The following is a 21,626-nucleotide window of genomic DNA, read 5'->3' as shown; positions in this document are numbered from 1 at the left end:
AATTAATCTAATACACTACAACCATATACTATCCTACTACTAGTTTCCTGATGATTATACGTTTTCACAGTAGACCATTGTTTTAAATCAACTCTTTACTTCTCCTGCAGGCTAAAGTCAAAATAATATCCTTCTTAATTTATATTATATATATTTATAAGTATGTAAATACTTAATATTTTAATAGTTTTCAGACATCCAAGACATTGACACAGAATATCTGTAACATCAATAAGCCAAAAAAAACACCATAATTTATATGCTTCTCTGAACAGCTTCCTCAGATCATTACTTCTTTTCAAATACTGATGACGAGAAAATGTGCTTTGTCAGATTATCAAGAACAGGACTGAGGAAAATGATACATACATTGAATTATCTGCATTTTAAAAACATGTTGATTAAAAATCAGGAGACAGCACTAAATGTTTGTTTCAGAAAAGAGCAAAAGACATTGATGCGTTGAATGTAAATATTCTTTATTTTTGTTTACATTCTTTTTGGCATGTTTATCTGATTGCTTTAAGTGAAAAGAGACACAAGAGAACCAGAGAAAAGTCGAGATGAAATGAAAACATACATGACAGGATGTACACAAGGGCTGGATTGAGAGGGACCTACTGAAAGATGGCCTGACTGCGTTAAACTTCATTCATGATTAATGACACAAAAGATAAAGCAGGGCTAAATATTCAAAGCGGGTGATAGATGATTAACAGAACATTAGCAGAAGACCATTATTAGCTTCTGTGAACTAAGACAAAGAATCACGTGATTACAGTGACAAGTGAAAAACCGAACATGAGTACACCCTGTCTACAGTACAAGCTGATAAAATGACGTTCAGAGGGTTTCCTCAGCACACAGTTAGCAGCATTTGAGCATCACATGAACATCACTCTTTAAAATATCTCGCCGACTGACCAGGGAGACACTTCATGAACGCAATTAATCCTTATTCAAATGAATATCCCAGCAGGTTTTTGGAGTCCAACATGGATCCAATAAGGTGTTTTTAGGTATTTTCACTGACCTGTGGAGTCTATGGACATGTGACCTCTTTGGGATGAGGTGTCAAAGTGTGAATGTAGTTCCACAAACTTCAGAATCAGCATGAACCAACGACCAGGTGGAACATTACCAACACGACACCTGGATCCTACAACCAGGTGTGTTATTTAATAAAGGGTCCAAACTGGATCCTTTTTTACACAGGCACTTTGCTCATTAGGTCAAATGTTTAAAAGCTGTCTGGTTGTAAAGCCTAGACACAACATTTATCAAGTTCTTACATTTGTTTATGACTTTTTTTTTTTACTTTTAAAGTACAGTATTGCAGGTAAAAGTTGTTTCCAGCAGTTTACAGCCTATTGTTATATGTTTATGAATAACAAAACTTGAAGCACGGACGACTGCAGAGAATCCTGTTATAAGTGTAGTATGAATTGATACTAAAAGCAGGGACTTTATCTCTACAGTTTTGGTAAAATGGTAGGTGTTGCGTGTAAAATTTGGTTTCACAAAAAAGAAAATCCTTTACAATAACTTGACACAACAAATCAGGGGGAACACAGTCGTAGGTCTCCTACTTTAACAGTCTTCAATTTCAAAAGATGGATTCATTAGGAAAACAATAACTGAGTTTCTAACCAGACAAAAAAAACATGAACAAAAATGGATTACAGGTTTGTGGCAATCAATGGTTGACTTCATACAGCAAAATAAAATAAAAAAATAACCACAAAAAAAGACAAGATACTCATTTTAGATTTTCAAATATACCTGAGAGCAGCAAATATTAGTTACAGTATGGCTTCATTTTCAACATTCAGATCTTAAGTAAAATATTCAGATGTTGAACTATAAAGAGATTTACTACTACACCATGTTTAGTCCTTAATTATTCTTGTCCTGACAGGGTTCAACTCAAAGAAAATCGCTCTTAAACGGTTTTCCCTTTTTGAGACATTTGCCATCCATCTCATCCCAAATAGACCATGTATATATTCATGTATGCATTATACACGTATAAATACATTAAATATCATGACTTCAAATGTGTCTTTTTAATGTGAAGAACTTAACCAAAGGCTCCACTAAGTGTGGCATTAACTTCGAGATCAGTAAAATCTCTTGGTTTGTTGTGTGTGTAAGGGAAACTGTAAGATACATGCTCTAAGAACATGAATATAGTGTAGTTACACCTGGACACCAAATATCTCTATAATGGAAAACACATTGAAAGCAATATCCACAGACTCATACTGTCACCTTAGTACAAATCTATTAGAAGTTCTTCCACTGACATGATTTTGGTTTCATTTTTACAAATTCTTATCTTAAAGATTCTGATGTGATTTAAAGACAGTACATCGTCAACAATTAGGTAAAAATCATCAGTCAGCTAGTCATAAAACCAACCTGCATTTGAAATGTTTCCTTTAAAACTTCTTCTTCCAATATCACAATTAAAGGTCATAATGGTGGTTTGGAAATTATTTCAACAAATTGTTATTACATGTAATTATCCCATAATTCCCAATGCATGTGGCTTGCAAAGTTGCCACAAAATATGCTGTAATGACTCCATGTCAGAACAAGCACCCACACTCAGAGACAACCACAGCGATAAAGCAGCCAGTTTTACTGAATGAGTAAACTCACTGTTCCTTCAGTGTACTATGTTTTTTTTTTTTTTTTTGGAAGACTATCTCAGAATATCACTCTCACCACTGAGTGTCAGTAACACACCATCGACAGGAGGAAATACAGCAGAGCTCCGGTAATGAGCACAGAGTGGCTGCAGGCTGTCAGTGGCGCTATGTATCTGCAGACGTACAATATTGGTGATAAGAGCGTCCACTTGTTAGCTGGGGTCTCCTATAATTGGATTTTTACATTCATTATTCTGGTGAGATCCTTTTTTTGGGGGCATTTTATGTTATTTTATTAACTTTACTCTGTTTGATGAAATTGTCAAAAAATAGTGTTTACCCTTACAAACCCCTGGTTTAACAATTATTGTAAAACCATTTAATTATAAAGCTCTTTTTTGAGGCATGCATGCTCTAGTAACATGCATTATTTTGATCATTCTTACAGCATGAGGGAAGCGCAGTCACCTACACAGGAGTGACTTTTCAAGTAACACCTTGGAGCCCCTGATGCAGAGGTATTATTTATTGTCCGATCTCCAAAATGTACTAGTGCTCAATCAATCGTCCTCACTCTGATTTCACTGCTCATTTCCTCCACTCTGCTCATCCACTGAGGGGGTGCAGGTCCACTCTGACCTTCTCTCCAGTGCTCATCATGCCAATCGTGGGGTACAAGCCTCCCACAGGTAAGGCCACTTCCCTCCGGCCCACCACCTTTCCATTTCTGGTGAAGAACACCTGTTCAAACACAAGGCGACAGCAAAGAGATATAAAGAATATTTGCACTCAAGGTTTAAGAAACCCCCTGGTTTTACATTCTTAGATTTTCATAGCATCTCACCGTGACCATCCTCCCCTCCAAATCTTCTCCCTCGTCCTCCTCATCTTCGTTGCTTGCATACAAGTCATTCTGAACCTCACTGGGCTTGGGAAACACCTCAAAGTCCCAGTCGTCTACGTCATCTGAAAGAACCCAGGAACAGAAAATGAAAGAAAGACAATTAGAGAGAGTGTGTGGGATGAGACACAGTGCTTTTCAAACAATATAAAAGATGTACACCTCCACCATCAAGGCTGTAGTCACGTGGGAACATGATTCCACAGCCCATGATGTCCCCTTCAAAGCAGCGTGGTCCGAACGCGTCCCCAACCCCACTGCCCTGGAACAGCTTTCCATCATCTACAAAGAACAACAGCGAAGCAGATTAGTGCTTCAAGTCACATACAATGGAGACAGACATCTGCCATTGCTAATATTTATATCAGTCTTTTTGTTTGGTTCAACAGTGTAAAGTAACATCCATCCAACCATCTATTCATTATTTTTCTGAACCACTGATCCTGTTCAGACAGACAAACTCATTCCCACTCACTCCTACAGGCAATTTAGAGTTTCCAGTTCACCTGAGCTGCATGTTTTGGACTGTGGGAGGAAACCAGAGCAACCAGAGGAAACCCACACAGTCACAGGGGAGGACATGTATCAGATAATAAGTTGAAACAATAATACTTCAGTTTAGTGAGGCCAAATACAGCAACAAAAAAAGAATACGGTTTAAGGGTGTCAGCATTATCGACATGGCTATCAATATTTATTACATCTCTGTACTTTCTACCATCGACAGAAACATGAGGGGCAATTTGGTGCCATCACCAATGTGACTGCAGGTGACACAATAAAATATAAGACAGTGGGACTGTTACATGGCTGATAAGTAAACATTGTGCATTATCATGATCTGCCAACACTCACCAGCGTGATAGGCTATGGACCCTCTACTCCAACCTGGATGTCTGTTTTTGGGGTAGTCCTGCCAAACAAAAGAGAAAGTGACATCAACTAGTCTGAACAATGTCATCATTGCAGCACAAATTCAAACCCAAGCTGATGGCTGATCTCAGACAGTTGCAGAATGGACATAAAAACCTTTCCATTTAATTAAAGAGAATGGAGCTCCCCTGTAGCTCCAGTGGCCCAGGTTCAATTCCAAACCATGACCCTTTGCTGCAAGTCATCCCCACCTCTCTCTCTCTCTCTTTCCCCAGTGTCCCGTCTATCTCTGGTTGTATCTATCAAAAAAGAAGCCTTTGCCAGGCAGAGAGACGGTCCAAAGTGTGGCCTCATTTCACACAGAAACTCAAGCTCCTTTAACACCTACTCTTTTCCTACAATGTGTTGAGACTCAGAGATAATAAAACAGTTGCGTTGACACTGAAAAGCAGTGTAGGCCTACTTTTTTCCACACAGAAAATTGATCAGTCTAATGACAAATTATCCGACCGATAAGCAGAATCGATAATGATATTGGTATCAATAAAATCTTATTAATTCCCATCCCTACCCCAACAGGGGGCATCTTGTAAAGCCTCTGGTTTAGTCTAGGAGGTCTAAGTAGCCATATAAGCCCCTGTAAGCAGAGCACTGAAGTGATGATGGGCACAGGAACAGGTGAGAAAACTAGGTGTTGGAAGGAGAAAGCATGACAAGATAAGACTGAAGGAGTTAAAGACATAAGGTGTCTGTAATGACTGCTGCGTAGAAAACAAGACTTTTCCCTGAAGCAACAAATGAGAAAAGGAATGCACCATAAACAATTGCTCCTTTATCAAATATAAGCAACCATTGAGCAACTAGTAGCTGTTAAGCATGTGTTACCCTGAGACAGAGAGACACCTTTGTTTTGATTTTTTTGTGCAGTGAGAGCTAATGCTTCCCATCAGCAGACTGATGCGTCTTGCAGGAGATGATGGGGGATGGAACAAAACCTCAGGAATGACCGTTTGATGGATTTATAATGCGGCACCAGAACCGCAGACACGTAGAGAAAAACAATTCCTGGAAAACAATCAGCAAAATGACAGAGCTCCATTCTCCACGCCGCCTGACCCGAGGGCGCGACATGCCCACACACAGTAACTAACGGCAGGGGAGTCGGGGGGGAGCTTAATGTTAAGGGCGAGTGAAACAGTGATCCACCACCTCCCAGGCTGTGAGCATCATCACAGCTGGCAAAACAGCAGTGTAATTAGCAAGACTGATGCTCAGGCAATTAGCGTCCAATAACCGAGAATGAGTACTGCCTGTCCCAGTGGAGAGCAGCAATCTCTGAGCCACACTTCATTTCATATTTGTCATTTAAATGACACGCCGATCCTAAGCAGTTATTACGCTGTTTTATTTATATTGAACACAATGTGCACAAGTTCATGATGATTTCATGTGAGGCCGAAGGCAGCTGATTGCATCTTTGATGTGTAAACATTCAACAAGTCTTCTCTAAGGCCCGACGTATTTCCAAAATATGGATCGTCCCTTGCTGTCATCGTTTCAGATTAAAATCACCTATTTGAGCCAAATAATTAAGATATCAACATTTAATTGCTTAGCCTGAGGAACTTCTCCTTGTGTGCGGTTACTGACTACATGGAAAGAGGAAGTAAAATCAGTCAGAAACAAAAAGAAACTGAGACAAACACAACAATCTAATCTTATCTCATAAGTAACCTTTCGCATACTTGACTGCAGTATTCTAGTTAACATGGTAGATTAGCATGTAAATGGAACAACCTGCTTTCTATGGAAAACCAGATGTGGGGATGAAGTGAGACAATATTTATTCTGTTGTTAGCTTTTCCTCTTTCGGTCATCCATCACTCAGACTGGAAACAGTGAGAGCAGTATGAGGGAGAGTGATGACGAGGTGTGAGAGGGGGGGAAAGAGAAGTTTTCTTTACCGACAGATAACCACAGAGTGTGTACAGTAAGTAACACAGTGTGTCAGTGACTTTGACATGTGATCATTATGGCAATGACTAAATTGGGGAGCCTCTTACCCTGCGTGCCAGCCCCAGGGCGATGTAACACTTCTCTCCAGCATCTGTGATCTCCAGTTCATAGTAGTGGAAGCGTGTGTTGAGAGGCCGACGGGCCTGAGCCAAACCCACGTCCACGATGCTCTTCCCTTTACCCACGTACTCCAGCAGCTGTGGACATGACGCAGACACATGCAGGTTATGACTGAACACCGAGACTGGATTCATGTCTCTAATCATTTGTCAGCATCTGAATATGAGTATGAGCAACAGTATCATGCTGTAACCTATACAGTCATTTTTACAATATTACTTTATGTACATTGGTTTAAATACTTAAATATGCTTGGAGTAAGTCAATTTAAGGGATTAAACAAACTGAAATGTTAATTATGATCCTCAGTTACTTTAATGATTAAACACTTCATTTAAGATATATTTTAAAGCTGCACCTATCCATATTCTGTATTAACAATGGATCAATCAATATGTGCCTTTTAGCTCATTGTTTCTATTTTCTAGTCTGCAAACTCCATTCGGGCAGCTTTTTTCAGCCAAAACAACTGATATGATAAACCCTGTGCACTACCTGCCCAGCACCAAACACAAGACAGACAAAGGTAGTTAACTAGCTAGCTGGTGAACATTGTGGAGCATCTAGCGGTAAAGAGACAGACATTTCTCTCAGTAGTTCGAGACCAACAGAGCCAAAAGTAGACTGAATATTGGGTTGACATTTGTGGTGTGGCCGAAAACTTCAGATGAATGCTAATGTTGCTTCATGGCTGCTGCTGGATGTGTAAACAGACTGCTGCTAAAAGATGTTGCCACAGCTTTTCAAGGTGATAATATTTCGATGTTCAGCTTGTTCTGCTACCTTCAAGTGGCCACAATCATTACATTCAGGGGATTTGGCTTCTACAGCCTTATCTGGGCTATTGTGGCTGACATTACTGAGTAAGTTAGCTGACATAATGAGTCTTCACTACTTGTGTTACTGTTACATATCATTTTAGCCTATAACAGTATCCTATGATTGTCACTGGTGGCCACATAGGCTGCTGTTGAGAAGAAGTTACACAGGCTGGCTTTAAGCTGCATGTATGGCCCATATAGAGAGCTGAAGTTTTGCCCCATTTCCTAGGTAGCTTCTGTTCTACCAACCTCCATAATGCAAAATGCACTACTTTCATTGTGTGTTTGTTTTCTGAAACAACAGTGTTTGGAGTGATAATCACCCTCTGCATGCAAATTCATTAAAAAACATGTTTTTACATCTAAATCCCACACTCATTTGTGTCTTAAACACTATCTATCTAATCAAACAGGTTATTCACCTGCTACTGATAGTATGTCTGATTTTGCACTGGCCTGACTGCTGCTCCATTCTCAGGTTGGTAGAGACACGAGTTGAAAAGGAGTAGAGGACATGTTTTATTCACACATTATCCTATTAGAGATGTTAGATGATAGAAAAAAAAATAGGTTGCAACGTCATGCAACTCTTTCTTTCCTGGAAAAATAGGGCAGGATTTGGATTCGTCATTCCTGCACTGTACTGTTTGGGTACTAAAAAGCAAAGCTACGGCAACAGAGATAACATAACTGTTTACTACATCCAGCAGTGGAAATCAACACCGCCAAAGCTGAATTCTTTTCCAGAGTGACCTTCATAAATGTCAAAACCACATACAACCATCAGAATATAACTACCTCAGTGAAAACAAAAGACTTCCATACTCCACACGTGTCTAGGCCCAACATCTCATTACCCACAAGGTTGCCAATTTGCCCAGTTAAATTAACTCTTCTTTCATCAACAAACAGCGGTTTGGATGAGATTTAACTGTTTGAAATGTGTGATCTCATTAAACTCAAACACTGTAACTTTGGCACCAATAACAACATGATGCTGGTTTTCCGGCTAATCTTACGTTGTACACGCACCCATGAAATAAATAAAATACATTTGAAGTCTCATTTATCAGCATTTACAGACTGATTCATTCCTGGTGTTTTCCTAACCTCCTTCTCTTCCTTTTTTCTCGTTATGTAAGCACAACCTCGAGAGGTAAACAGCCGCTCCGGTGTTGTAACTGCGGCTGTCCTCATTTTGGATGAGAGCTGATAGTAAATCACTCACTAATCTCTAAACAGTTGTGCCAGTTTCAGTTTATTTATAGGCAATATTGGATGTTGTGTATCTTAATAAACAGTGTTTAACACACCTGCATATGTCAACATTTTTAAACGTGTGTCCAATAAATGCCTGACCTAACACGCAATCATAAGCAACATTAAAAAAAACAACACTGTAACATATTGTTTGGACATATAGAGAGATATTGCAAATGAGGCTCAAATACGAATAAGAAATCCAGACACCTGGATGCAGAATAGTTGGAAGTAGTCAAAAGACTTAAATATCACAATCACAACTCCCACAAAAGCACCCTTCTTGATTAGTTACCAACATGTTTTTCTGTCCTGACAGCTCTCGTGTCACTGTATTCATACAGGGCCAAATTTTGTAGAAATAAAGAATGATTGAATGTGCGGGTGGCATAAAGGTTACTCGCTCCCGACCTGCTTCAGGGCTATTCAGCTGTGATCCCCTCCCACTGTTTTCAATTCCGGTTTTGTGCGTATCATCGGCTGAGTCAGACACAAACACAGCAGCCCTACCATCACAGAGACTGGTGGAGACCCTACCAGGGAGAGAGGAGGTCAAGGAGCACTTTAAAGAAAATTTTGTTTATCTTATGTTATCTCTTCTTACTGGGTATTTAGCAACAGCTAATATTTACTCTGAGATTTTATCTAGGACTAAGAATTTAAAAGTTTGCACTTTGCCTTAAAAAGGGATTTTTCTTATTTTGGATTTGACACAGATCCACTAATTCCATTTAGGGTCAATGAGTGCAGATTACTTTTTTTACTTTTCCATTTGTTGCATTTAATTAGTTCAACAGTTTGAATACAGCCAACTGTGAAGGTGGAGTTAGACTTGGTAAGTGTCTGTATGTGTCAGGTCTTGTTGGCCAGAATATACAAGGCTCGGGTTAGGGATGGGTTAGGGTTCTTCTCACACTCTTTGTTAGAAGAGTTCTCCACTGATTTCACATTGCACTCCTGTAACACTGCCACATTCACAATGGACAGCTTAAAAAAAGAGATAAAAATATATAGCATAGATTATTCTATGCATTCTTCTTCCTTGTCAAAACCTGGCCCGTACATTACCCACAATGCAACTCTAACCGCCAACAGTTAGGTTGGAGATTTGAGTGTGTTATGCTAGTAGCGGCTAATGTAGCCTTGAGCCTCCAGCAGAGATGAGGAGTGGGCTACTACTTCTACTAGAGGTAAGCTCACTTCTTTCAAACTCCATGCCACCATATTATTTTCATTTTCGAACTCACACAGCTCCTCGTGGAGCCACCAAAGGCTTTATACAACTTTTTTTCTCATATTCAGAAGTACTCAAGAGTCAAGACAACTAACTTTGATGTATAAAACTCTTTAAGAGTTGGGGATAGTAAGTATCTACATATTTGTTTTTTACAGTATGATCAGTCCTTAATGGGCAAAAACTGAATGGAGTATATGAGTGATGAAGGGTAAACAACCTTTGAAATGTGGATAAGGAGTCGAGCTTCAAACATCAGTTAGTAGCCAACTTTAATTAAAGCTTTCTGATGTATTCCAGACCAATAATCTGGTGTACGCACTCTGCCTCATCCTCCTGCTGAATCATTACACAGCATTAACATTTATCTGGAAGACAAGCTGTCACTTTTTGATGTTAACTTTAACTGCCTGACCTTCTCAAAGTAGAATCAGTAAAAATGTAACAGTATTTTTTTTCCTTTTAATTTTACTTTGCAACAGCACTTACCGTGCCAGTCACCTTGACATCATGGAGACGGCTCCAGTCCTCTTCATGACTATCCACGATCATCTGTCCATCATCCTCCTCCATCCCCCATTCAGCGTTCAGGTCCAGAAGCACTTCTTCCCCCAGAGAGTGCATTCCCACAGCAGGGTAGAGAGCATCAGGAGATGCTGGGATTTCAACACTGCCGACCTGAGCACACATTCAGACACAGTGTTGTTTAGGGAAAAGTAGCTAGGAACTATGAATAAATTCACTTGTAAAATTGTGCTGCTTGAATACATTCTGTCAAAGGTCATGTAATATGATGGTAATGGGGCACTTACTTCCTTGCCATTCTTGGTAAAAAATACCGTTAACTGTCCATCATCTGAGTCCAGGGATATTCCACAGCCGATTCGATCACCTCTGCAGCATTTTGGACCAAACTGCTGTCCTACAGTGTTGCCATTATACAGCCTGTGGAAAGACAAGTATAAGAGATTCAATGGCTGATCATCAAAGCTCATCAGTTTCAGATTTTCCTGATAGAGAGAGAAACACCGTAAAGACACCAGTAACAGAAAATGAAGGCAAAAATGGTTCATAATCAGAAGCTCATTTGTGTTATCTCCCTCTAAGTAAATAATAAATTATACTGTAAATATTTACACAACATACTGTTTGTATTTTCACCTGGATTTTGATATTACTCTACCGTGATCCAGAATATATCCTCAAATCCACTTGCAGACTTTTTCAGGCCTGATCTCTCTATCCCATCATTTCATCATCTCTCTCCCCTATCATTGCATCATCTCTCTACGGTCCAAGCTCTAATAAAGGCATCACACTTTTAAAACCTCGCTGTGATGGAGCCAGCAGAGCTTGTGTTCTTGGTTGGTTTAACTTTTTTAAGGGAAATATTGTACTTTGGCAAGGTAAAACGTGTAAAATAAATCCTGGTGTTTGTTGTACTCTAAAAGACCAGTGTGACATAAATGTGTAGCTTCTCTAACCTTCGCCCAGTTCCCCAAAAAGACCAAATATTACTCACTGACTTACAAAGCTGTTGCTATAAGTAGCAACATGAAACATGAATAATGTATATTTTCTCAGTCAGGACTTCCCCAAATTCATCTCAAGTGAACTCTCTTTAACAGACATTAAGCGCATTAAGAAGGGAGCTCTCTTTGCTGCATCTACATATGATGTATCATTAAAACATGTTCAATTTATAGTATATGTAAAGAAAATGATCAATGTTACATACTTGCCATCATCAGCATGAAAAGCCACAGACTGTGGGAGCCAGCCCGGCTGATGGTCCAGCTTATAGCACTGAGGAACCAAACCAACAGCAATCATTCCCCTCACTCCTGTATCAATGATGGTCACCTGCAAAGAGCACAGGTTCAATTATCGCTGAGACATAATGAAGGATGTCTTAAACTGTGGTCATTTCAATTTGAAGACTGTCATTATATTCTACAAACAACCTGATATTCCGAGGCGTAAGCATCAAAACATAGCCAGTAGCTTTCGATATTTAAGTTTCTGATTAATAATCCATTTTTTTCTTCCTCTGATACATCTCAGGACACCAACCTTGAATTTAAAAGACTTTACCATCCAGCGCCACAACTCATGAACTACTCATTACATCATGTGCGGGAGGCTTTTATACAGAGACAGCATTAGCAGAACAAACGATGTTGAGACAGAGGAAGAGGAGGTGGATTTTATCAGAATTGCTTTTGCTTTTATCTTATTTTGGTGGTTGTTGTCAGACAAGGGTGACTCAGCCCCTGAGATAAATTAAATAATGTGTTATGTTCACCAAGAAATTGGTTTTAAGCAAGCAAAGTAACCATGTTTTTAAAGCCAAGACTACTTTATATTTCAATAAAAAACAGACCACAAAGAGTTTACAGCCATACTAGCTGCTCTGTGAAGCTGTAATTAGACACAGTGATGCTTTGAGCTAAATGCTAATGCTAGCCAGGCAACACGTTCACAATGACAACACTACCATACTGAGAAATAGCAGGTTTGTTTACCATCATCAGTTTAGCATGTTAGCGTGCAAATATTTGTTAATTAGCACGGTAAAGTTGATGGGAATGTCTTTAGTTTTGCAGGTATTTAGTCATAAACTTAAAAGTATTGGACAAAAATGATTGGAAATACTTTTGATGCTGGTGCTGTCAGGGGCTCACCAAATCAGAGGGATTCATTCTCTGCAGACGGTGAATGTCTGCACAAAATTTCATGGCAATCCATCTAATAGTTGTTGAAATATTTCAAAGTGGTGAACCACAGTCTACCTCCTAGTTAAAGCTTTACAGACTTTATGGTGGGAAAATCACACAAAGTTACATAAAACTTTAAAAATGCCCACTTGAGCGCTGCAGATTTTCACTTGATGTTAGACTTTGCTTTTGGGTTGACACTGCTTCTCTTTTCACTTTCCAAACCAACCTGAAACTACATAGTATCTCTTTGTTCAACGTTGCATGTTGGTTCAAAGTAAAAACCCATAAGTAAAGAGCTGGCCTTCACAAATGTTATCATAACTGAATACTGAGCGTATGACATCATCCCTAGGGAGCCCTACATGGACACACTGCAATCGGAGCACTGCTGGCAAATCCAGGGCAAGTAGAATAGGAAACTTTTAAGTTCTTTCCCATGACCTCAACGCCGGTCTCCAGAGAGTGAGAAGTAATACGTCCCTATTTTCTGTGTCAGTGTAAAACATGCAGATGAACCCAAAAATCCACAATCAGCATCCACTTTACTATTATTCATTAACTCATACTGTATGCCGATGTACGCAAATGGCTTCCTCCCTCCTCCTACGTGACTCCCACAAAGTGAGTCACAATAATGAAACACACGTAAGTATAAAGGTTGAGAGGGTTAGTTACTGTTTCACTTACACGTCAGACCGGGACAGGATGTGTTTGTTAGACATGTTTGAACATGAGAAACATCTGAGAAACAGTCACTGTCTTCAGATGTTTTTGCAATACGGTGCCTACATTACCGAGAGCAGTGAAATAAACAAACCATCATATGTAATGACCTGCGATTTATTTGGCTACGTGAAACCAGTGGAGATAAGAAAGTCCCTGTATGAGATCAGTGTTAACAGCGTGAATGTGTGTGACCCTGACATTTACTGAGTTTCTGGACTAAACCTCTTCCTATTTCTCATCTGGTACAAAAATATATTGTTGTCTCCTCTTAACCACAAGGCTTGACAACAAAAAAGATACAATCAAAAGACATCGTGACATATTTTCTTAACCCTAACTTCTTAACTTAACCCCGACATCAAAGCTGAAAAGGTGCAAACAGAAGTGAATCTGTTTAATTATAAAAAAAAAATGATTATTTCTATTACCTGTGCTGACAGCACTTCTGACTTTGATCTAAATCATTCTGGCACATCGGCAATGACTTTACGTCCAGTCCCATTACACAATGTAAAACTAGCTGCCAAGTCATTCAACAAATCTATTTCCAAGCTGAAAGATCTCAGATAAGTGCTGTTTCCAGGAAATGTCAAGATTTCTTTTATGGCTCAACAACAGATGAAGGCGAGCAGTCAGACACAATGGCCTGCCATGTCTCCTCTCATCACCAGAACAAGGACATTGTCCTAAATCCATAATAAATACTAGTGCTAGAAGGTTAACACTATCATCACAATCTATGAATATACTTTATCACTACTATCACTAGCACTGCTGACAGTTTATAAATATACATTAGACTGTTTTTTATCAAATAAAAGTATTATATTTATTCACTTACAAGCTGAAATATTAAGAATGATGCCTTGTGGTTGAAAATGGTTTTAGTTACTTACAGCTCTGCATTAGACATACAGACATTAACCTCTGTTAAAATTAGCATGTGGTGTGGCTCTTTGTTTAGTACTTCACAGATATTTACATAGTAATATTAGTAGTATAGACTTATGTATGCACAGCTTATCTGCTCTTGATTAATTCCCAGAACTTTTCTCTTTTATATTAAATTGGAACAAAGTGACTTAAAAGCAATTCTGAGCCATTGGGCTGTTTTATCACATCACATTCTTCTGAAGTTGTGTATGTGTGATAAAGGACATACAAGAATTGAGAGTCATCAAAAGTGTCCTGGACTGTCAAAATAAGACAGCTGCGCAGTCAAATACAGAATATAATATAATATAACTGGTGAGAATGACAGACTTGTTGGACTTAGGGTGGACTCATGAACTGACAATTACACTGGCAGTTAATCAGCAATAAAGCTGCTTCGACCCGGTACATAAAACCACCCAGCTCAGGTCATTTGGGTTCATCAGTGAAACACTATACTCATAAGCACACAAAATACACAATTATTGTTAATCAAGCAAATTAATCAAACCACTATATAACTATATATACACACGTGATTTTCTGAATAGTCTGTGTAATTCTCCAGTGTCGTGGACTTTCAGTCCATGATTAATAATCATGGACTGAAAGGACATTATCAACTCTTACTTCATAATAGCGATTTCTTCTTGACAACGGTCTGGCCGCAACAAAACAACCAACTTCATCTGAATTCCCATGATACCTATAAAGATCCAAAAAAAGAAAAACAAAATATTACAATAATCACCACCTCTGTCAAAGTGGAGTGCCTATTCAGCAGGCGAAGGAAGCGCTCTGGCATATAATGAGGGACGAAACCACACGACAAGTCTGTGTCTCCAGTTCAGACTGGTGGCACTGCTCATCACTGTTACCTGAGTATGTCTCCATCTCTCAGCATCCTTTTGAGCCGCTCCCGATATCGCACTGCTCGCACTTCACGAATTTCTCGAATCCGCCTCCTCCAGTTCAGAAAGCGATAATGAAGGTTTATGTCGTCCATGTCTGAAAATCATTACAATCTAGCACACAGGAAAACATAATAAGATTTATTACTGCTTTAGAAAATATAAAAAACAACTAACATTACATACTTATCTTAAGATAAAGGGCTATTTTTAGTCTATCTATTTATGCATATAATTTGTGCTTGATGATTGTTTAAGACTGAAATATTCAAAGAAATGACTCCAATGTTTGTTCAGTCAATGGCCATAAAAGCCTACAGATAACAGAGACTGCAGTAACAACACAGGTCCTCCTTAAAAAATACAGCAAACATCTTTGACCACAACATGATTACAACTGTTGCCTGCCAACAAGAAGGACCTGGCTTTGAACCTTAGGCCAAACCCTTCCCGTGAGGAGTTGGCGTGTTTGTGTTTTTCCATTTACGTTTAATCCCACATTCCAAAGACAAGCAAAGGCCTGGACAGTGACTGTACACTGCCAACAGGCATGAACGTGAGTCCCCTATTTGTGTTAGTCCTGTGATGGTCAGGTGTGTCCCTTTGGGTGTCTTCCACCCGATGTGAACTGTGACTGACTCAAGTATAGACTGGCTCTTCTGTTAATGCCGTGTGTGAACGACACCTAGACGCAGTGATGAGTTTCTGTTATTTCTCTACCTGAATACTGCTAACTTAATTCTGATTAATACCTCATACTGAACTCAGTGCCTCACTGGGATATGGTGCAAGCAATGATTATTTTCATTAATGATTCATCTGCTAATTATTATCTCAATGAATCATTTAGTCTATTAAATGTCAGTCCAGCACTTCAAAACCTGAATTTTCAGAATAGAAATAAAAAAAAAGGAAAATAGAAAGAAAGATGAAATGATGAAAGAGTTAAATAAAAACAGTAAATCTGCAACCTCAAACACAGGAACTAAAGGAATTACTGGCTTAATAAATGACTTCAACGATTAATCTATTATCAAAATATAATATATTAATATAATATATTTCTAGCAATCAACTATCGATAAAGCCTTGGACTGGTGGACTGAATGTAATTTATTATGCTTTTTCCTGTGTCAGGTTATGCAATCAAAGCCAGGGCCAATCAGGTGAACGCACAGGTTTTGTTTTTCCATGTAAAGTCATAACTCAGCACACAACTACTTCACTGTGGGGATTGTTTTTGTTTTCCCCCCCCGCCTAGTATTAAATGTTTTGTTATAGAAAGCCAGTAAAATGTTGTCTGTTCCTTTTAAAAGTGGAAATGTGAAAGTAAATGATGGGCTCGTGTTTACAAAGTGGTGATGAAACCAAGCTCCGGAACAATTACTCTGTGACTGAATAAAATAGTTAGGGTTATAACTAGTAATGTGTTCCAATGATGTAAACAAATATGTAACCTCATATTTTCATTTATTGTGTGTTAAATTCTCCGATATAGCCATTTACGAGCCTGCCCTTAACGCAGCATCACATTTCCCAAACTACAGGCAGGACTCTGCTGGCCGGCTAGCTGCTTTCAGCGGTACAACATTATCGCGCTGTGTGGCTCAAAATGTCCGTAAAACGTGACTCTTCCTCAGTTTATCTACAAAGTATTAAACACCTCTTTGTCTCATGTTGGTTCCTTACTGTTTTAAAACTTGTATCGCGTCGTCCTTCGGTTTTTCTTCCAATTTTAAGGAGGTGAAGTCTGTCACTTTATGTCCAACCTGCGCTGTCGGAAGTCCCGCCCCCTCAACCAATCACATCACAGGATAAATACAGTGTCTTTAACCTGTGCACTGCCGCGTGTGTGCGTGTGTGTGCGTGCGTGCGCGTGCGCGCGTGTGTTGTTTAAATGTCTTTTATCTTTTAGTTAGTGTTTTTAGATGTGCCCTTTACATATATTTTACATGAGTACACATATATAGACTGTAAAAAAGTCCTTGTAAGATCTAATTGTTTTTTCTTTTCTTATTTTATGCAAACAATATTGTAAACATGAACCGTTTGGTAGAAGCTTCTTATATGTTTGTGTTTATATTATGAAAACAGTGAGACTTACTTCACAGTCACATTTAATTAAGTACTGTTTCACTTTGGGAAAAGCAAGAACGACTGTAGCTAAAGTTGTGCTTTTTAGTCACAATAAAGAAGATCACAACTACATCCTCCGGGCAGTAATCTGTGAGAACCATAAAGCATACACTCTTAATGTATATATGTATGTCCAGCAAAGGGGAAAGGGAAGGGGAAAGTGGTGGGCAGTATGGAGGACATCTTCTATCACAGTGTAATTGTATGTTGTGATACAATTTCTAGAAATTAAATTATAAGTCAAGTGTGTGACATTTGGGAGGATCTATTGGCAGAAATGTGATATAATATTCATATGTATGTTTGTTGTTAGGCCATGTTCCTACAGTAGCCTTTCAACAGCCACCTTAGTTTCTCCCACGCACTTGGAATGAGACGGTGAGGCAAGGGGTTGTTATGTACAACTACACTGCTTGAAGCCACTAAATCCCATACACTGGCCTTTTAAATTAATTGAAACTGAAAAAATGAATGAAAATAAAAGACCAGGTGGAACTGTTTATTGTCACAAAATAAAGATATCTCATCACATGCATGCAAATAAATCCTACGGGTTCAGTATCGCCCACAGAGGCCTAATACATCCCAAGGTATTAAGGGATAAATCGTTCAGATCAAGTAGTCTTACCTTGACTTAGGAGATATTTGAGTCATCATAGTCTTTCTATCCCTCTTTATTGGCGATGTTTGTAATTAAATTGTATTTGAATCTCAGAATGAAGTGGGCGCAAAATTAATATATCAAGTTAGAAAACAGGCTGTCAAATTTTTTAAGATCGTGTCTTCTAATTTAATCTGTTTGTGACTCACAGACAGTGGAATTTGCAGGGTGGGACTTTTTGCTTGTGGCTATTAATGTCTTAGTCATCCAACCTTGAGTGGCACTCCTTCAGCCTCTCAGTGTTGGCCGTTTCCTCAGAATCTTTAGCCCTGCAGTTAGAGTCTCTGTAAACACGTTCTCTGAACAAAGTGTTTGTTTCGTGGTTGCTATTTAAAGAAAAGTCATAACAATGTTGAAAACAAGGATGAAAAGGGTGGAGGTAATGAAGTCCTTTACCCCTGTTACTATAATTCACAGTACTTGCACTGTTATGAGTATTTCATCTTTTTTTACTGTATGTATTCATTTCAAATCATGCTCACTATAATCACCATAAACTGCACAGTACATGAGCAAAAGAAAAAAAAAGATTATGTAGCACTGTTTGCCTTATATTTAATCATCAATGTCCTTGTATTCGTTTTGTATGTAAAATCCGCAAAGTAACAAAGTAATTTGCAGCTGTCAGAGAATTATAGTGGATTAAAAGAGGTATAATATTTGCTTGTGAAATGTAGTGAAGAACACGTATAAACTAGCATCAAGTCAAAGTACTCAAGTAAATTACAGCTACTGTAAAATTACAGTAAATTCAGTTCTTGAATAAATGTAATTTGTTAGATTTCACCACTGCTGGCTTCACTTATTCATTTTATTTTGTACTTTTACTCATTTTAATTTTCAGCAACATCAATTGACTGATGTATAATAAATTCTGTATGGCAAATATTCAAATTAATGTTTCTATTTCATGATGAACAGCAGTAATTTTAAAACTTACAAGGTCAATTTCTTGTCTGCGGAGCCCTGATTGGCTGGTTACACAACAGTGTCACCTCTGTAAATAAATGACCCCCTCAGTGGGGGAAAAGGAAAAGCAATGGAGGAGCATATACAGCAATCAGTTTGGGATTCATGCCGCTGCAGAAAAACATTACTATCCTGCAAGATGACAGACAACAAATGGTATGAGCATGCGTGAGTGTGTGTGTGTGTGTGTGTGTGTGTGTGTGTGTGTGTGTGTGTGTGTGTGTGTGTCAGAGAGCAGGGGAAATGGGGTGTGCTCAGCTTTGTGGAAATGAGAGGGAAAACTAACATTCTCCATCACGTACCCTCCCATACCTTTCCCCACTGGTTGGGGCTCTTTAAAAGCTGCTGCAAGTGGTGTCTGTCAGCCTCATTATCACTTTGTCTTGGCTTGAGGGAATTACTATCCACCTTTCAACACAGACAAGCACAGCACTCGGTGGACATAATCTAAGATCAGAAATCCTGATACTAAACAATCAGGGAGTCCGCTGTAGAAGGCTGGACTGTTACCATCTACCAGTGGACAACTTCCAGTGTGAGATGCTTCTGTACCTAAACATCCTGGTGCTGCTCCTCCTGCAGCCGGCTTTGACAAGCCCAGTGCCGCTGACCACCCCATCCAGAGATTGTTCCACGTGTAAATCAAAGTCCACACAGCCGCCTGCAGATTTAAACACCACCGCTCTGGCTGTTGGAGAACCATGTGGGGTCTACACTCTGAGCTGTGCCCATGGTCTACGCTGTGCACCTCAAGAGGATGAGCCGAGGCCCCTCCGTGCCCTGCTAGAAGGCAGGGGAGTCTGCAGTAACGCCAGCAGCATCAGCCCAACTGAAAACGTCCAAACGGCAGGTAAGGGTCTGGAGGACGATGTGAGTGAATGAATGAAACAGAGTCAGTCTGGCTTCAGATGAGGTTTATGGTTGGACTGGATTTGGATTTTCAACACCAACACCGACCATTTGTTGATTTGTTTGTCTTCCTTGCTTATCTTCCTGTAATGTGAACATGAGTTTGTGATAGTCAGGAGAGAAACACACCTGTGTTTACACAAGAGTTTCTATTTTCAACTGCACAGTCCCGGACAAGCAGATACAGAAAAACATCTGTAGACAGTAGGCTACATGAGTGACTGCAGTATAACCATTGATTTGTTTTAAAGATGTTTTTACTCTTTATCTATTAGTGCTTTTTTGCTTGAAAAACAAAAAAACAAAAACAAATCTAAAAGAAGTTTTTGAGAAGTTCATAAAACAGAATAATCTGAGCTGACCTCGCAATGAAATTAAATTAATGTTGTTTGATTTAAGCAGGTTTACACAGTTATGAATGATCAATACTAAATGTGTTTGTCTTTATCTGCTCCTAGACCCAGCACCCACTGAGGATCCAAATGAGGTAAACATCCTGTTTATCTAAAGACATTAAAAAACAACTCATGAATTACAGTCAGGCTTACACTTACATGTATTTTCTGAACTCTTCCTACAGGCTCCATGTCGTAAACTGCTTACTACACTTATCAAAGGTCTTGACGCCCATTTATTTAACTCAGAACATGACATCTACATGCCCAACTGTGACAAGCGTGGTTTCTTCAGAAAGAAGCAGGTGAGTCTGCAAACAAGATGAATTCCAGAAAATGATTAAAATCTTGACTTGTATAGACAGGTGCTTGTATTTCCAGCAGCATAAACAGATCTATTTGTCTTTTGTGTTTGTGCAGTGTTGGTCGTCTCGAGGAAAGCGACGTGGCAAGTGCTGGTGTGTGGATCAGAACGGCATGCCAGTCCCCTCAAACACCAAACAGAGGGGCAGCCTGAGCTGTTAAAATGCATGAAGCCTGGACTGAAGCAGGGTGAAGCGCCATTACCGATATGAGATAAAGATGAAGGAACACCGTACAGAGTCTAAAGGAGCTCTACACACATCTCACATTTCATTCTCCACCAGACAGAAGCTGCTTCACAATCAGGTGTAACTCTGTCTCCTTGCGCCCTCTGCTGAACTTATTAGGACTGTATTAATTAGACATTCCTCTCACATCTGCTTATATTACAGTAGATGTAGATTTATAGGAACGTGTGAGTTAATCCAGCCAAGTGTCACATTGAAAGAGACAATTTGTAGTAACCTGAACTGTCTTAACTCTGCAATAACTTATTGTTAAAGTCATCTTTATGTTTCAACATTTTAACTCCAATAATATTTCACGCCATCCACCAAGTTTCAGAAACAATATGATTTGGATCATATATCATATTTATAAGTACAGTATTTCTTTTTAACTTTGAAAGCACTCTAACTGTGTTACTGTAATTGCTGTACATAATATCTAGATGTAATCCTATTTATGTTACTTTGATACTCTATTTATGTTAATATTGCTGGTAATTTGAATAAGTAATTTATCAGTGGTTGCCTGTACGAGCAGACACCTAACAGTATTTCAAAAACCTGAATTTCTAATGCAGAATGAATTAGATTGGGGCATTATCATTATGAGTTTCTTTTTTAGGCATTCATCAAGAAAGTTGGTAGTAGGTGTGTTGTTTAAAAAAGGTTAAGACTGACACTAATGGGCAATATTGCAAACGGGTCCATGAGGGACTTTTACTGATGCTTTGTGGATTTTGTGCATTTAAAGATTGTTTTGTTACCTTTTTTAAAATAAAAATTACTTTTCTCAAGAA

The 21,626-nt window shown here is 38.9% G+C and overlaps 2 protein-coding genes across 3 annotated transcripts; one reads left to right on the top strand and one right to left on the bottom strand.

Annotated features, from left to right (window-relative positions):
- Positions 1-458: 458 nt before the first annotated feature.
- Positions 459-16,963, bottom strand: LOC127372490 (SPRY domain-containing protein 3). Of its 2 annotated transcripts, XM_051416281.1 has the most exons (11): positions 16,859-16,963; positions 15,137-15,283; positions 14,889-14,964; positions 11,618-11,742; positions 10,692-10,824; positions 10,369-10,557; positions 6,492-6,641; positions 4,411-4,468; positions 3,718-3,837; positions 3,499-3,620; positions 459-3,395 (listed from the first exon to the last, which is right to left on the bottom strand). In XM_051416281.1, exons 2-11 carry the CDS (start codon positions 15,262-15,264, stop codon positions 3,261-3,263), a joined length of 1,236 nt encoding a protein of 411 aa, XP_051272241.1. In that variant the 5' UTR covers positions 15,265-15,283; positions 16,859-16,963; the 3' UTR covers positions 459-3,260. The 2 variants fall into 2 exon arrangements, with proteins under 2 accessions (XP_051272241.1, XP_051272242.1); XM_051416282.1 differs by lacking the exons at positions 14,889-14,964; positions 16,859-16,963 and having other exon boundaries at positions 15,137-15,265.
- Positions 16,964-19,256: 2,293 nt separating this feature from the next.
- On the top strand, positions 19,257-21,626 carry LOC127372399 (insulin-like growth factor-binding protein 6). Its single transcript, XM_051416066.1, has 4 exons — positions 19,257-19,785; positions 20,303-20,331; positions 20,425-20,544; positions 20,660-21,626. Exons 1-4 carry the CDS (start codon positions 19,476-19,478, stop codon positions 20,762-20,764), a joined length of 564 nt encoding a protein of 187 aa, XP_051272026.1. The 5' UTR covers positions 19,257-19,475; the 3' UTR covers positions 20,765-21,626.

Source organism: Dicentrarchus labrax, unplaced genomic scaffold (assembly GCF_905237075.1).
Source record: "Dicentrarchus labrax unplaced genomic scaffold, dlabrax2021, whole genome shotgun sequence".
In the NCBI taxonomy this organism is placed as follows: Eukaryota; Metazoa; Chordata; class Actinopteri; family Moronidae; genus Dicentrarchus; species Dicentrarchus labrax.
The sequence above is the reverse complement of the archived record's forward strand: the minus strand, read 5'-3'. Positions and strand labels throughout refer to the sequence as shown.